This window comes from Loxodonta africana, chromosome 14 (genome assembly GCF_030014295.1).
Source record: "Loxodonta africana isolate mLoxAfr1 chromosome 14, mLoxAfr1.hap2, whole genome shotgun sequence".
NCBI classification, from domain to species: domain Eukaryota; kingdom Metazoa; phylum Chordata; class Mammalia; order Proboscidea; family Elephantidae; genus Loxodonta; species Loxodonta africana.
The window spans coordinates 7,867,543-7,886,097 of NC_087355.1; the positions used below are offsets into that span (position 1 = coordinate 7,867,543).

Below are 18,555 nucleotides of genomic sequence, written 5' to 3' on the forward strand. Positions count from 1 at the left end.
TTTATATGGTGAAATATTTATAAAAATGTTAAATATAGTTCTTAGATGAAGGAAAAAATAAGACCTGTTCTTGGGATGATTATGGTGATTGTGATATTTTAAATGATCCACAAAAGGAAAGTTAAGTCTACTATTTTAATGACTGTGGCAAACGGTCAAAGGTCCTGTGGCACCCCATACCTGTTCTCCCAGGGAGCGTATGCTTCTGCTGGCAGGGAGGACGTTTTAAACAGGTAATATAAAACGACAGATATTATGTTCCTGTGGGCAATGCTTGTCCACATAAGGGAACTTAGAACTTTCAAACTGGAAAAAAAAAAAAAAAAAAAAGAACTGAAAGGAAGAAAAAACAAAACAAACCCAACTGCTCTTAAAATGTTCCCGTGTGCTCTAGATAAGAATAGTTAATGAATAATGAAGGAAGTGGTGGCTTGAGATGAGACTGGTTCATTGTTCTCCTGGAAAGCATTTTTGACTAATTCTCCTCTGACTCCGTGACTAAATGCGTTTATAATGCAGCACTTTAATGTTAATAATCTACTTACACAAACCAAGCAAATAACAAGTCAAAGACTGAATCATTCCATAATTAAAAAAAAAAAAATCAACCCTGGTCATATGGGCAAGTCCACACTGGACGTCAGTTCTTCATGTTGTCTCTTCTGCCCTCTCAACATTTTGGGGAGCTTGACAGAATATGTTTATTTCAAAGTGTTGTAATTTTACTGAATAGCTGTTCCAGATAAAAATTACTCTAAAAATAAAAAATGTTCTTCCAAACAGGAAGATCAACTATAAATTGTAATTAATCGTCAAATATATTAATTTGAAGTGGTACAGCTTATGAATAATTGGTAGTTGATAAAGGAGTAAGACTACAAAGACTAGATGTGTGTTTAGGGATTAAATTTACTGAACTCTATTGAAAGTATTATAGCAGGTTTAGCTCATTAGGCCCTCATGATGTTGTTGATTTTTTGTTATTGATTTGTGACTCAGAAGACCCCGTGTGTCACAGAGTAGAACTGCTCCATAGGGTTTTCTTGCTGCAATCTTTACGGAAGCAGATCACCGGGTCTTCTCTCCCATGGAGCCACTGGTGGGTTCGAATTGCAGACCTTTCGCTTAGCAGCCACATACAAACTTTGCGCCACCCAGGGACCTTAGACCTCATGATCTATGACATTGTGCTTTGTTTCTTTTTTTTAGTTGGAAAGATATTTGTATCATTTTAGAAGACTGCTTAGACATGTAACATAAAAAGCAATATGAGCCTATGCCTTCCTAGGCAAAATTATCAAGGGTTTCACTGGGGATGAATGGATTAATTCATTCACTCACTCAGTCAGAAACAGTTAGGGAGCTCCTACTAGGTGTTGGGCACGATGTAACACTGCTATCAGTAAATTCTGCCTGAAGCTCTTGACTGCAAAACCAGGTAAACTCTCAGGTTTCCAGGTTCTCTTTTCAGCAAAGAGCTTAAAAGGCAGAGTGAGAGGGATGGAGAAACTTTCTCTTTTCATCAGTGAGAGCCTACCCTGTGTGTTAATGCTGAATGGAAAGAGAAGGAAAGAAGGAGCAAGAAGAATGATGTATGAAGCAGTATTACTATTATTGTTACTCAGGATAGGAGGGCAAGGATGGGCACATTAGTTGAACCAGAAATGAAGAGCGTAAGCAGGCAATGAACAAGGAGGGGAAAAACCACCAACAGGAACCTCAAGCTTATTTTTCTCCAGGTGAATGATTTCTATATTGAACAGAATTCAGTTTTCACTTGCTGTTTATTTCTTCTTCCCCTGCCCACCTCTTTTGCATTCATGTATTGTGTTATATTCTCCCAAGCATTTTGCCCCCAACTTTAGAAAATATTTCTTTAACAATTTGGAGGTTACAGCTTCTTGGATCTGGGGATGATGGGATTTCTTACTTAGGTGCCTACTTAGAATTGGTTTGCCCGAAGACAATTGTGCACACTTAAGTATGTTTTTCTTTCCTGTCTTTGTGTGCAGAAGGAAGAGGGCACAAATAGCACCACCGTAATGGCCTCCCCAGATAAAGGACTTGAAATGACTTCCACAAAATGGAGAACTGCTGGCTACATACCAGTACAGCCGGAGAGCCATCTCAGGAATGGTCACTGGGTCAGAAATTAAATGCACCAGCAATTCAACGATGCTACTAAAGGCTATTAAAGGCCTTGAAGTCCTTTAAGTGGCACAAACTGTTAAAAGTCCAACTACTAGCCAAAAGGTTGGTGGTTCCAACCCACTCAGAGGGGTCTTAGAAGACAGGCCTGATGATCTGCTTCCCAAAAGTCACATCCTTGAAAACCCCACGGAGCAGAGATCTATTCTGCACACATGGAGTCGCCATGAGATGGAAATGACTCAACGCGATTAATAGCAACAACGTTAAAGACCCTGTCATAGAACATCCATGTGTGAGTGGAACATAACTGGGGAAATGCAGAAATTAACCTGCAACCGCAGGCTCTTTCTGAAGCTCTGCAAACCATTTTGGTCAACAGGGGTAAGAAAAGGAAGTTGAATTTCATTAAAACGTTTAAAATGTGGCCTTTGGTGAAAGGTTAAAAGAATGGAGGTTCTTTGGGCCAGGTAAAACACAACTGCACAACTGACTTAATAAACATGAAATATTTGAAATTGACTGCGGCATGTAGACAGCCGAAGCAGACTCAGTAGATTTAAAGAGCAGCAAGAGATTCTGGTTTAACTTCAATAAGGAACTTCCTGGAAGGAATCTAACTCCCTCACTGCAATTCAACTTCACGTTACAAGGTTAATTAAACACAAACAGGCTACCAAGGAAAGTTGTGGACTCTTGGCTCTTAGAGAGAAAACCACATATCTTAAATCGCTTCGGTTTACATCTGCCTAGACTTCAGAGGCTGGTTTGAATAACTCCCAGAATGTGCTTCCAGCATGATAATTATATAACTGATTTTATAGCTCTTTAACTTCTTCCATGCGTGGGTGAGACACACAGTCACGTGAACTCTAGGGTGGAAAAAAGATGTCCAACAAATCCTCTATACAAAGTCTCTTGAGTTTGATTACTTGGCATATTAGGGGGAAAGTGTGATTTTTAAATGGGCTCTGTTCCTGAACACCATCAAGGAGAACTCTAGTTTGGAATCATATTTTATTATAGCACTATAAGATAGTCCTGAATCATTAACGTACTGAATCCGTTGAACTATTTATCAATACCACATTCAAAGTAGTCTGCTTTGAGCAAAGAAAGGGCTTAAGGTGAGCTTAACAAGTTAACAAATACATATTTTTGGTCTTATTAGGAGTTTGTCCAAAAAGCAAAAAAAAAATACTTTTGTTATAAATGGTCAAAAATAAGAACAACAAAACCAACCTATTTCACAGTATTAACGTGGTTTAATATGTTGCTCTCACTTGCTACAATAACAACAACAACAACAAAAGGATAACTTGGGGAAAGGGTAGGGAGCCAGGCTGTAATTGCTAAGCATTTGATGAACTGTGGCATAATGCTAAATAATTCTTCTTCATCTTTTTTCTTCTGTCAAAGTGGGCAAAATCATTTCTTTTTGTTGCTTTTTTTAAGAAAGGAACAAGCCACTGTGACATCTATTACATTTTAAACTAATGCTTCTGTTATTCCATACCTAAATGGGGCTGACATCATCAGCCCCTTCCTGTCCCAAAACATCTTTTAGCTCCAGTCCACAGTTACGTACTTTATGCCATACATGCAATAAAATACCTCAAGATTTTGAAAATATTTATTTTAAAACCAGCAATCAAATTGTCTGTAATCACATTTTCTGCTTGGCTTTGAAAGCTGCATTATTCAATGTGCCAGTGGTCCTTTCCATAATGGCAACATATTAGAAATTCACGCTGCTCTAACACGTTTGAATCCTTGATGTATGGCACTCCCCACAGACCTAAAGAAACACTCCTGCTTCGCTTCCATGTGTCCTGCGCGGTACCTACTGAAGTGATGGTTGTCAAAACAGTTGTACAGTGGCCTTTGAATGCAAAGCGTGCCTTGACTCAATGCTAAAAATGACAATAAATCTGAGTATATACATTATGCTGCCTTTTGTTGCTAGCAAAAATAAGGCATTTGGGAAATAAACCCCTAATTTTACTGCTTTTTAACATCTCTCTCTCTCTCTCTTTTTTTTTTTTCCATTTTAAACTCCAGAATTTGAAATTTAAAACAGTCAAGAAATTGAAATCTCCTTTGTGGCTTTTTTTCATTGTAAATTTTCTATAATGTGTCATTAGGAACCACAGCGTGCAAAAAGCCCAGGTTCTAAATGAATCCTTTCTGGGAGGCCATTCCAAAACTTTGCACGGTTTCTCTTTGTATGAAAGAGCTTCTGTTGACTGCACAAAGGACAAGCCATTGCCGCATATAGGCCAGGCCACGCGGCTTACATGACTTTATATAGGGTTGCATTTTCTGTTCCACCAAGCCATGATTAAACCCAGCAGTGAATGTATCAAAGCTGGGAGAAAAAGAAGAGAGGCCTTTGATTTTGGTTTGCAGGAATCAAAGGTTTTCTCATCAACCATGAATAGTAAATATGGGCATTTCCTTATTCCACTTTTCTCCGCAAATAGTTCTGTAGTTTCTTTTTTAACAACATGAAAACACCATTCCTTCACACAAAGCCCTGTCCCTTTCGGCTTAATGACAGAATAACATTTTCCACTCAAAAAAAAAAAAAAAAAGATCTGTTCCGTAGGTTCAAATATCTTAATAACCAATTAGGCTTTGGGGGACAGGTAAGACATTCAGAAGACCAAAGCGGTGGAAGGAAATAATTACCAAGTGACAAAGGCGACAAGTCACGTTGGTGACGAAATCTGGATCAGCACTTCAGTCCACAGAGAATGAATCACAGGAAAACGCTGGTCCTGGAAAGGGCCTTAGAGATCAACCACATGTGTGGCTTTTTGTCTTTTTAGGGGTAAAACCCTTTATTCAAGTGAGATTTTACAAGAAATGTGAACAAGTGAGACATAGATGAGCAAAGCTGCCCTGGTTGATACCTGGAATCCCCTGGCTCCAAGAAGCTCATTTTGGAATTCACAGAACCTAAGCCCATTGGTTATGGAGGGGTGCAGGGACTTGCCCACCGTTAACAAGTGTGTCCAAGGTGGGGCCTGGCTTTCCAGACTCTCAGCTCAGAACTCTCCTAACTAGATACCATGTTCCCAGAAGCGCAGGCTAATCAATTATCCACTATCAAAATAACTCAGGGGAATGTTGAGAAAAACGCTCTTGCATGCTGGGTCATGAATAGCTGTTTAACTTGGACCTGAAGAGTCAAAACTAATTGGCACTTATTCGACAGTATATACTTAAAGAAATTCTACTCTGTTTTATTGCCTGTCCTTGGAAAATAGGGACGTTAAGAAAATGGAATCTTTTTAAAAGTGCCAGAAACCCAACTTTTCACAGGAGTCCCGGGTGACACATAAAACAGCACAGGCAAGAATATGCAAAAAGGAACTGGTGGGAATTTTGAAAGGAAGAAATCTCACCCAACGTATGCTGTAACCCTATATATGTGTGTGGTAAATTTCAGAGGGCAATCGACTTATCCTGCCTCAATGAACTTATCGTCAGAAAAGGTTCTCATAGAATAAATATAGCACCTACTGTACACCAGGAATAAGGAAGACTGAAGAACCGATGCCTTTGAACTGTGGTGTTGATGAAGAATATCGAATATACCATGGACTGCCAAAAGAACGAACAAATCTGTCTTGGAAGAAGTACAACCAGAACGGTCCTTAGAATCAAGGAGGGTGAGCCTGCATCTTATCAACTTTGGACATATTGTCAGGAGGAATCTGTCCCTGGAGAAGGACATCATGCTTGGTAAAGTACAAGGTCAGCAGAAAAAGGAAAGACCCTCAATGAGATGGACTGACACAGCGGCTGCAACGATGGGCTCAAGCATAACGATTGTGAACATGGTGCAGGACTGGGCAGTGTTTTGTTCTGTGGTTGCTATGAGTTGGAACCAACTCGATGGCACCTAACAACAACAAACTTTACAGATAGTAGCTCCTTTAATGCTGGAAACAACACTATGGGATAAAATATCCTATTATACGCATTTTACAGTTAAGGAAATGGAGCCACAGAAAGGTTATATAAGTTGCTCAAGGTCACATGGCTGTTAAGTGGCAGAGCCCAAATTTGAATTGAGGCAGTCCGGCCCAAAGACGTTGACTTTAATCACTGTGGTATATAAGGACAGTCCGCGGATGGTAAAGAATTATTTGCTTAATATCTGGCTTATTGATACATTTTTCTCACAGATGTAAGGAAGATTAAATATTAAAGCATAAATAAGTCTTTTGCAAAGCCTTCTCTCCCAAGTCACACAGGCTTATTTTTCTTATTTTATTTAACAAATATTTATATAATGCTCCCTACATGCAGACATGGGGGTCCCTGGGTGGTGCAAACGGTTAACATGCTTGGCTGGTAACTGAAAGGTTGGAGGCTCAAATCTACCCAGAGGTGCCTTGGAACTAAAATCAGCCATTGAAAAGCCTATGGTGCACTGTTGTACTTTGATACATATATGGGCACCATGAGTCAGAATCGATTCTATGGCAACTGGAAAATGGACAGGTACTGGTCTAAGCAACTCATAAATATTCATTTAACCCCATGAGGTAAGGACTACAATTATCCCCATTTTTCAGATGGGGAAGCTGGGGCATTGCTGGCTGAGCCACTGAGCAAGTCACTTACCCACTCTGACCCTCCATTTCGTACTTGTAAAACTGGGACAAAAACACCTCACGCTGAGGTGAAGTGGTTGTGACACCTCTGGTAAGTGGCAGAGCGAAGATCTGAATGGATAATGAATCATATATAAAGAGCAGCTGGCATAGAACTGGCCTATTGCAGGCACTTGAGATATGCTAGTACTGTTGACTGTTACAGTTTATTTACCTAAAAGTGTTTCAATTTATTCACCCAGGAGAATAGAATAAAGGGAACATGTTAATAGAGAAATGGAGGAAAAATCTACTAGAGCTACAGAATTTTTAACACTTAAGATATTCATTTTTAATTACAGACTAAGTTTTTCATTTCTAATGTATTAGGTGTTAGGAAACATAACCAATGAAATAGTATCACTAGTATTTCCACTGAGGTTCAGAAACAACAAAATTTATCTTAAAAATAAAATCTCAGTAAAGATTATATATTGTTTATAATCACTTTATATTATATAAAACAGTACCCATATATAATAATGCACACATATTAAAACCCACAGCCAGTGCCATCGAGTCGATTCCGACTCATAGCGACCCTATAGGACAGAGTAGAACTGCCCCATAGAGTTTCCAAGGAGCTCCCGGCGGGTTCGAACTGCCAACCCTTTGGTTAGCAGCTGTAGCACTTAACCACTACGCCACCAGGGTTTCTGCACACGTTAGGTATTACAATAACATCTAAAACAGAAACACTATCTAAATATGACCTAAAATATTTTTATCTCTTTGATCCATTCGAATTCTAAAATTCCATGATGTGAAAAGCCTAACACGAAGAAGCCAGGGCAATTTTAACAACGAAAAACCCAACTTTAATAATATTAAAGGGCTTTGTGAAAATACAATTGGAGATACTTGACCCTAGACATAATCTGCCTAGTGTGGCTTATACCCAACGGATTCTTTTACAAGATCATTATTTAGAACCTACAAGTGTTACCTTTTATTAGCTGTTTCCAGGTTGTAGGTAACCTTGCAAGAACCGTGAGGTAAGAGTATGTCTTCTCTAGGAAGACAACTTTTCCATCCTGATTTCTGTAGCCTTATTTTTTTGCCATATGAGTATTAGGGTCCCTGAGTGGAGCAAGCTGTTTGTGATCTGCTGCTAACCCAACGGTTGGTGGTTCGAATCCACCCAGCAGAGCCATGAAAGAAAGGTCTGGCGATCTGCTTCTGTAAAGACTACAGCCAAGAAAATCCTACGGAGCAGTTCTACTTCGTAACACATAGGGTCACATGAGTCGGATCGACTTGACAGCAAAGGGTTTGGTTTTCTCAGTTATAAGTATTGATGGTGTAAATTGTGCCCTATTTCTAAGGATTTTTCAACAATTGGCAAACTAGTTCATTTGTTCAGTTTTGTGGTCATAGTCACCATGGGCAAAGTTGCTAGGAAAGAGTTTCGGTATGCTTTCACAGCAAAGCATGATGAGAAAATCTTACGCTCTTATTAGAGTTTCTATCAAAGAAAATAATCTCTTGGTGCCTTTTAAATTTAAAGTATGTAAGCATGAAAGGTCATTCATCCTCAGACCCATATATCTTTGGGGTTGATGTGAAAACAGCTTAATAGCACATCTCTGCCCTCACTGTCACCACCCTGGTGTCACTCCTCAACACCTCTGGCCTGAATTATGGCAACAGGCTCCAAAGGTTTTCGGCAACTCTAGTTTCTTACTGCTGCCATCCAGCTAGGGTCCTACTGCTAGGACAGTCTTCCCACAACACTGTTTTCGTAACACTTTTGCCTCGAGTAAAAACCACCAGTGGTTTTGTATGATCCATTACACCAAGCCCGTATTCCTTTGTTTGTTTTCTGAAGCTTTTGGTCTCCTTAAAATATCCTTCCTGATTTTCTAATGTTTCCAACACGCCGTTTCTTTCCTTTCTATTGATCCAAATCAAAATCGTCTTTTAAGCCCGGATTGCAGACCTACCTTTCCACTACGTTTTATAAACTACCCAAACCTGCTCACAGTAATTTTTTCAACTTGGAAGTCCTACTGGGATCATGATCAGTACGGTTAAGCTCAGCATTTCCCTCTGTCTTTAAAATTGCTTTGTGCTTCTCTCTGTTTCATACCTGTTTATGTTTCGTCTGTGTTTTCTACATTCCTGAAGGACAGTGACCATGTCCTAGCATTCCTCTGAGCCCTTGCAAACATTTAGACTGTGGCAAGCATTCCAAATACATAAAGTGATCTGTGGCACTCTAGTCAGACGGCAGCTCAAAACAAGAGCTGAAGAGGCTCTTTGTTTCTCAAAGGAATTAGTAGACAAAAGATAGCTCCTGATTCTTCCAACTTTTTTAGACTTCTCTTGCACCTTAAGAGTGTCTCAAATTCTGGCTCCTGGAACCCAGCCAGAGAGTCAGCCTTTGAAACAAGATTCTCACAACAAATTTTATCTAAAAATTTACTTCTGCAAGACCACGGTGACTTGGGAAAATGAATTTAATATAGATCTGGATGTCAAAATCAACAGCATTAACTAGACCTGTTCTGTCTCATATCGTAGCTGCTAGCTACATGTGGCTACTTATATGTACATTAATTAAAATAAAAAATTTTGTCCTTTGGTTACACTAACCAAACCCACTGCCGTCGAGTCGATCGTGACTCAAAGCCTCTCTTAAAGTGCTCAATAGCCAGTGACTACTACGGAGCCCTGGTGGCACAGTGGCTAAGCACTCAGCTGTTAATCAAAAGGTCAGCTGTTTGAATCTACCAGCCGCTACTTGGAAAACCTATTGGGCAGTTCTGCTCTGTCCTATAGGGCTGCTATGAGTTGGAATTGACTCAATGGCAACTGTTATCAGACAGCACAAATTATAGAACAGCTCCGTCATCACAGAAAGTTCTATTGTACAGCGCTGAAGACTATTCAAAGCCTCACCAAGACTAGTATCATTTGCTAGAGGAGCTTTTTGCTCACAGCATAAAATGCTAGGACCAGTGTTAGGAGTAGGGAAAGCAGAAGTCTACCAGCAGATTGTGATTTGGGAGGTAATGGGATCACCACCGTTATCTCTCACAGGCTTTCCACCCTGTGAAAAGTCCCTGTTAGACTCATTTGCCAAAACTAGAATGTTAAATGAGAGCTTCATTCCTTTAGCGTAGGGCAACAAGGTGATTTGTCTTCCCTCTGCCTTTATAAACTATTAAAAGTGCCAAGGGAAATACCATGTTGAGACAAAACACACATCACAAGTGAATATTTGGCTGGGTGGAGAGAGCATGAAGAAATTTGGATGAGTGGGTGTTGCTGATGTGGAGAGGAAAGCACCGTGGGAGGAGAGCCTAGAAAGGAGCCTGTCTCTTGGCTGTGACCAGGTCAGGACGGAGCCACTTCCATGAGCAGCAGATCTGGAGAAGTTTGCTCCTGTGGTTACTGAAGCTGTACAAGCATTTCATAAACAGTGAATAGTGTATGGCAAGGGTCCTAGGAACACTAAGGGTGTAAAATGTGACTCTGTGATTGCTGTAGGGTGCTGTTGAATAGATTCTGACTCGTGGTGACCCCATGTGACAAAGTAGAACCGCCCATAGGGTTTTCTAGGCTGTAATCTTTACTGAAGCAAATTGCCAGGCTTTTCTCCCGCAGTGGGTTTGAACTAAAGAAGGTAAATTACATAAAGGACAAAGAGATTTGAGACTCACACTATATAGCTAAATGTCTTGTTACCCTTCCTGAGGCCCAATGCGCATCCTACCAAAAGGAGCACAGCAGACTGCCTCCTCCTTCCTCTCCTTAGAGAATGGCAGGAGGTGGGGCAGCACTGTGAAGGCATGAACCCAGATGGCTCATGTGGCTGAAGAACTGAGTCTGAAGGCTTAGTCCCAAAGAGGAGTAGATATGTAAATTTCAAGGGGACCACTTCTAAGTGCAACTGTGAGACAAGGAACTTGGTTTGGCCTTTTGTCTTTGGTTTCTGAAAAAAGCTTGAGCAATTAAGGTGCTCTTTGTTTTTCTGCAACAGCCAGACAACACTTTAAGGCATGCAAAGGAGTTGGGAGTCTTCAACTCAGCACCTTGACAACATACTTCAAGAAGGGAGGGGGGCACGATGAGGCCTCTGAACAAACCACCACCCTGCACCCTCTGAGGCTTGATGTTTGTTAGCAGGGTTAAAGAGATACTTTTCTGGGTAGGCGCCAAGGTATCTGACAACGCCCCTCCTAGGGGTGGTAAGGCGGGCAAGTTTACTCTGGGTCCCAGTCACTTAGGCTTTGGGTATAAACATGGTTGGGGGACAACCCTTGGAGTCCCTTGGCTATGGTGCTAGGTGGAAGCATGTTTAGCAGAAGTCTTCAGCCTACCTAACTAATCCTACCCGGCCAGGGCGGATGGGCAGAAAGTAGGCCCCTTTTGAGTCCCTCACCTACTGCACAAGGTGGGGTGCACATAGAATAGTTGACATCTCTGCCCACACAGGCTTTTTGAGTGTGTGTGTGTTGGGGGAGACTGACTCAAAAATGGATCTGAATCTGTTCTGGTGTGCTGCCTGCCCCCTTTTTAAGCAATAAAAGCTACTTTCCCTCTGCTAACACCCTGGGAGCATCTCCTGTGTGTTCAGAACTTTCCCTCTGCTAACACCCTGGGAGAATCTCCTGTGTGTTCAGAACTTTCCCTCTGCTAACACCCTGGGAGCATCTCCTGTGTGTTCAGACCCTTATTAGAAGGACCTAATATTCACGAAGGAATCGCTATTAGTGATTGGTGCCCTTTTTTTAATGGCCTTCTGGTTATTTAGAAATCTGGGACAACCTGTGAATGCATCAAAACAACATTATCCAGATTTACACTTTTAGCACATTTACTAAAAAATCCAATAGGAGCCCTCATGTCACAATGGCTAAGTGCTCGGCTGCTAACCAAACAGGTCAGCAGTTTGAATCCACTAGTGGCTCTACGGGAGAGAAGACCTGGAGATCTGCAAAAAAAGATTACAGCCTAGGAAAACCTATGTGGCAGTTCTGCTCTGTCCTATAGGGTCACGATGAGTTGGAATCATCTCAATGGCACACAACAACATTAAAAAATCCATTCCCTACTTTATGAAGTCATAGTTAATACCACATTTCTACACAAATAACAGGTGTCTTCTACAAAAGAAAAAAAAATTTTTTTTTTCTGCATTTGCTAACCATGCCCTCCCCTTCAAGGTATTTCCATAAACGCCACTATGCTAATTTTTAACATGTTGCTGTAAAAAATTAGCATAGCACATTTACATAGATTATTGCATAAAAATACCATACTCTTAGGACAAAGCTGGAGTCCTCGTAGTGCAGTGCTTAAGAGCTTGGCTACTAACCAAAAAGCTGGCAGTTTGAATCCACCAGCCACTCTGGTGGCGCAGTGGTTAAGAACTCAGCTGTTAACTGAAAGGTTGGCAATTTGAAACCACCAGCCGCTCCTTGGAAACCCTATGGGGCAGTTCTGCTCTGTCCTACTGGGTCACTATGAGTCTGAATTGATGGCAGTGGGTTTGGCTTTCTGGTTAGCTGTTCTCTGGAAACCCTACGGGACAGTTCTACTCTGTCCTACAGAATTGCTATGAATCAGAATCACAGGATGGCAACAGGTTTTGGTTTTTCAGTAGGACAAATCTATACAGATGTACTGTAATCTAAACAACTGGTCAACAAGAATGTTTTTTTCTGACACTGCTGGTAGCTCAGAGAGCTGCCATGACTTATGAGAATCTACACGGTGTTGGGGCATTAGGCTCTGGTCTTCATTCTTCAAAGAAACTTCTTTCTCCTCTTGTTTTTCCTCTCCTTATATTCATGAGTAACAGAAAAACCTCCTTGCGAAGTCACTCAAGGTAGATATATATCTCCAAATGATTTAGAAAAGTGTTAATATGAGCTGCTTTTTAATTTTAGCAGAAATAACTTAATATGAGCAAGTTAATCACTGTGTTCATTGTCAGCAGGCCAGTCCTGTTCAGTGGATTACAGAGTGGACACCAGAGTGAGTCAGGCTGGTCAGTTATCAAACACAGTCCCCAAAGAGGGCTAATGAAAAGTCACTCTCACCTGGGAGAAGGGTTTATGACATGGCACAAAACTCTGCCTTTGGCCAGTGAAGTCATAGATAGAAACTATTAAAAATTTGACGACATGAAAATCAGAGAGACAGCTTTTACAAAAAGCCAGTGTATGTAGGGTGCTTATTAAAATACAGACCCTGTAGGACTCACTGGGTTAAAAAACAAACCCTCTGCCATCAAATCGATTCCAACTCATAGCAACCCTATAGGAAAAGAGAAGAATTGCCTCCATAGGGTTTCCAAGGAGTGGGTGGTAGATTTGCAATGCTGACCTTTTGGTTAGCAGCAGGGCTCTTAACCACTGCACCACCAGGACTCCAGGACTTGTTGGATAGGGCTAGTAATTTGAGTTTTTGCTGGTTTTCTGTGTGATACGTGTTACCACGGAATTTGAGAACGTTCCCATATTGGAGGATTTAGCACAACAACAGACCCAACAGACTGGAACACGTTAATGGAGATGAATTTTGATCACCAAAATTACACCTACAAAATAAAAATGAAAGTTGCTTTCTTGCTTTCCTGTTATGTAAAATTGTGTAATTTGAGAGCAAAAAATGGGGGGAAATCGAGTTTAATAGCAGTTTCTATTCAGACAATGTGGTGACCTTCCTTGGGCAGGCGTCCTGCAGGGGATGAGACATGGCTTTTCTTAAGAAAACTTTTCATTTGAACACTAGTAAGCCAGCACATTCAGCGTCAACATAGTACTTAGTGCCTTCAGTTATAAGTAGGAGTGATAGAGAAATAATTAACTGACTTTGACTTGGGAAGTAAAATGCGGAAAATTGCTTTTATAGAGAACATTTTCCATAGCTTAAAACACAGTTCTAGTTTCAGCATTTAAATTTCCTTGCCTTAAATAGGGCTCTGCCCTCTGCATGTCCCTTGCTCCCCACCACCAGTTGGTATGTGGGTCCTTACCACAGAGATGGAGTTGGACAGCAGCGTGCCCTCCTGTCCCAGCATGTTAGAGACGGTGATTTCAGGTAGGTCCATGTTTTGCGGGTGAAATGGCAGCAGGCCATTGTGGTTCATTTGGTGGCACAGAGAGTGGTAGCTGGACTCGACTTCATTCAGGTGCACCAGCGAGTGGTCAGGGAGCGAAGGAGGAGTGATGGGTGGGATGTTGAAGTCTTCGCTCTCCAGGCTTGGACCAGGGTAGGACTGCAAAAAGACAAGAGAGACATGTCCTTCATCATCAGGAACAAACACCCATGAGCCCTGCAGACGTATTACGGGTAACACGATGAATTTGGCAAAGACATTTCAAACATTCAGAGTATGCTGCCGGAGTTTCCCTATTATGCAGGGAAGCAAATTGCCTCAAAGTCACGTCCACTTCTGGTACAAAGCGTGCTTCCATTAGGCGGTTTTCTTTCTTCCAAGAAGCTGAACTCAAACTGATTTCAAAGGTCCCATTAAAATTTTCCAGAGTTCTAATCTAGCTGAATACCTTTTTTCAGTGGAATCGTGGGGAAGGAGGGCAATTTATAAAATTAATGTTTGATCAAACATGTTTCATAGGGCTCCCCCACTGCTCAGATCACGGGCTGTAATAAAATGGATTCCAGAAGCTCCGGGGTGATTGCTTTTAGGTTTTGAAAAGCTACATACTTACCTTTGACAAAAGAAAAATAATTAATAAAGAAGTAAGTTATGTTTGCTGCTGTGTGGTTGCATTCGAAGTGTCATATATGGGGAAAAAAAGCCACGAAAAGCCATGTTTATCCCCAGGATTACATCATCAGAATAAAAGTCAAGGTTGCTTTCTTGATTTCTGATTATTAACATATAGCTATTTGATTTCCCCCTAAAAGCTGAAAAGTAATATTGCAGTCATTGAAATTCAGCTCACTCAATTTTGAAAGGCAAAATAATACTAATATTATTATAAATTAATTCAGAAATAAAAGTCATTATCAGTAAAATAAATAGCATTAACATATCTGAGGCTTTTTTCTTTTAGAAAGTAGCATTAGATAAAATGGGGAGGGAGGGAGGGAAGAAAGATTATATGAAGACACTCCTGTTTAAAAATGGAATGTGGTAAACATTGAGCAATGTAAGAAAGAACTGAATAATAAAACATTGTTACCCATTAATATCAATACACAGTGATATTTAGTGTCCTTTACAGAGCAGGTGTCACAATATGAGAGGAAACAATTTGGGTCCAGATAATTCTTGCAAGCCTATCTTTCAAATGAAGACAGGCTTCGCTGTGATTGGGTGCGTGGGTAACAAGGATTCCCTTGTCTAACAGCATGGTGCCTGCTGAAGTGTGCAAGATTTGAAATGAGCAGGCAGAGGGTAGGAGCCAAAGAAAGTAGGGTATGGTATTCATTGGGAGTTTAGCCAATAAGCTTCATGTTTCTGTGTCCAAGTGCTTGGGGTTATTTTTTCCAGATGGCGTCTATTTGTCTAACAGAAAGAAAATCTTCAAGTTGCACTTGCTAAACGTCGTACGAGTTTTGATATATTTGTTTAGGTGCTGTTAAAAGACAAGATTAAATGAAGAGCTACTTAGAACATCTGGAATTTAGACCTGGTCATGTAGAGGCATGTGGGGGTTAGAGTTTGGGGGTATAGGAATGTTTGATTCTTCCCTGGAGATACATTTTTTAACATCTAAGTTCTGCTGGAAAAAAAAAAAAACAAAAACCCACCGGCTATAAAAATTCAACCATCCATTACCAAATTCTCCTGTTAACAGTATATATCTCTTGTTCGAATAATATATTAGTATTGTGTGTCAAAATTACAAGTTTGATTAAATTCTCACTTTTCTGATGTATTTTAGATCTTGAGTCTATAAATCTAAGCCAGTGGGAGACAAGAGTCAGGGGAAGAATTTTTATTAATGCCTATTGTGTATAAAGCACTGTATTGAGTCCTTAGACTATGTTGTCTTTGTTTAATCCTTATACTAATTCTTTGTGTACCTATTAAAAAAAAAAATCCATTGCCATCAAGTCGATTCCGACTCATAGCGATGCTATAGGACAGAGTAGAACCGCCCCATAGAGTTTACAAGCAGCACCTGGTAGATTCGAACTGCCGACCTTCTTGGTTAGCAGTCATAGGTCTTAACCATAGCACCACTGGGTTTCCAATTATTACCTGTATTTTCCAAATGAGAAAATTGAGGCTCAGAAGCTAAATAACTTGTCTGATGACACCCAGCTGGTGAACGATCTACTCAGTACAGAAGAGAAACGGACATATGAAGAACATATTTTTATTGTTGTGATATTTGACTGCTGTCATTTTATTAGGCTGAATGATACAAAATTTCCAATATCCAGCTGATTTTCATGCACAGAATATTATAAGGTTTTATCTAACAATAAGAATTAGTATTACTGTCAGGTCTTTCCTTACCTCAAATTTCACCCCAATATCCACCCTACTAAAATAAATTGTTTACTCAATATGAGTATGAGAAGTCATAATTTGTCTGTTTGTCAACATGGCAACTGCTGGACTTATTGATATATGGCTTTTAAGAAGTTCATCTCTGTTTGGAAGTTTCCTTAATTAGGCACAATTAATGTCAGTGATAAGTGAGAACGGTATTTTTAATTTTACAAATGCCATTAAACCTCTGAAAATACTGAGGGATATTCTATCTATGGTATACCATGAGTTTATATTCTAGAGTTTCTTCAGTAGTTAGAACTTAATTTGTGATGTTTTAAAGGAAGGTTTAATTGGTATCACTTTACATTCAGCGATAACAATTGTACTGCGATTTAACTAAGCTACATGGTTTATTTTCATGTAATTACACATTAACGTTATTTAATCCATGCAATTATATACCAAAACCACAAATTCCACAACTTCTCCAGTAATTGGTAGTTATGTGGATAAAGAATTTTAACAACATAAGGCTACTTGGTAGCTTCTATTCTTTACGTTAGAAGTCATGATATGATTATTTGCCATGAGCCTGCTACACTGTAACTAATACCCTATAAAAGTATATTATTGTGTAAATGTCAACATGTTCCAGAACTTACAAAGACTTCAATGCCAGACTAATTACTTTTCTTTTTTTTTAAGTGTGAAAATGCATTAGCTAATTCCTCAACTTTGATTTCTAGGACAGGACAGCTTTAATTTTTCAAACTTAATAGGAATAAGTTTTCTTAACAGTAGTACATTTTGTATCATAGATAATTTGCAGTTTTTTTGGATATATTACAGTAGGATATGATTCAATATCTTCCCTTATTCTCCATCAAGCTACCTGGTTAGAATTAGTGTTCGGTGTTTGTTGAATGAATAAACATTTGAATGAATGAACGAATGAATACTAAAGGATTCTGTAAAGGCATGAAAGTTGTGAATATACCACTGTTATTCCATGAGCTTGAATAAATATTTTGTATTTCCAATACTTTGCATTGGCAAATTGACAACATGGTGTCAGGAAGCCAAAAATATTTTGTCTGAGGTGGAAGGGCTTGTGTGATCTCAGGAAGGGTGGGGCAGAGTAGTTTGGTGTCCTCTCTGGCTCTGGCTCTGCTCCCATATGGCAGTTTTCACTTAGCACCCCATGGTGACACAGCACACCCCAGAGGATCAGGCAAGGAGCATTCGTGCCCTTCTGGCTCTCAGAGCCTGTTGGAGCCTAACACCCACTCCTAGCAGAACATCAGCTGTGGAGCTGGGGACAGCCAAAGCTCTGAATGAAGACACCGCGGGTGACAGCCACTTCACAAGAAGTACAGGCAAGCCTGAGTGATGCTGCAGTGTCGGCAGAGGGTACGATCCCCACGCATGGCCAGCGGGAAGGCCCTAATGAGATGAGTGGGGCTGAACGACGGATCAGGGTGCTCTGATCACAGAAACAAGGACATTGGTGATGAGACCAAATGACTGAGTGATGAGAAAAGGCTTAAGCCAGGTCGTCCCCTGATGAAGCAGTGGACCTCTGCACTGGCCCACTGTGACTTGAGATCCTTTTCTGACTTGGGGTATTTTCCTTCCTCAAGTCTCAGTGAGGACTGGGTTTAAAGAGTCTTTCATTTTCCAAGATTTTAGGGACTAAAGATCATTTGATCCTGCACAGGACCCTTGCATATGTCCATGAAACAGCAGGAATGCACTTTTTTAGCTTGATTGGGAGGCCACCAGGGAATCACTCCCATGTCTTCTGAGACCCTGTGTTCCTGAGCCCCAGGGGAGAATGCTGGGGGGTGGGGGGTGGTGGAGATAAGTATAGACTTTCAAAGGTGATATCACCTTCCTGAAGATACTGCCTCCCTCCTCCCCAACAAATGTCAAAAGTCAGTGATGACCTTCTGTACACATGTAGAGAAAGTATTTAGGGATAATATAGCACTATAAAATGTAGACCAATACACTTAATTTTATCTTGGCGCTTTACCGTATTATGGAAACCCTGGTGGCATAGTGGTTAGCCAAACTGCTAACCAAAAGGTAGGCAGTTCAAATCCACCAGGGCACTCCTTGTAAACCCTACAGGGCAGTTCTACTCTGTCCTATATGGTCGCTATGAGTCGGAATTGGCTTGAGCGCAATTGGTTTTATAGGTTGCCATATTACCTAAAGGTAAGTAGGAAACAAAGAAGCATGATTTGGACTAAGCCAGAGTCAGTCTGCAGGATCCCAACCAGATTCTTCATTCAAAGCACGCACAATTAC

General features: G+C 40.5%; 1 protein-coding gene across 2 annotated transcripts in view; it reads right to left on the minus strand.

Annotated features, from left to right (window-relative positions):
* Window positions 1-18,555, minus strand: part of TOX (thymocyte selection associated high mobility group box) — a 367,991-nt gene that overhangs the window by 158,062 nt on the left and 191,374 nt on the right. For both annotated transcript variants that reach the window (XM_003408320.4, XM_023545698.2), the window contains exon 3: window positions 13,804-14,046. In XM_003408320.4, coding sequence (XP_003408368.1) covers window positions 13,804-14,046 — 243 coding nt within the window. The remainder of the gene's footprint in view (window positions 1-13,803; window positions 14,047-18,555) is intronic.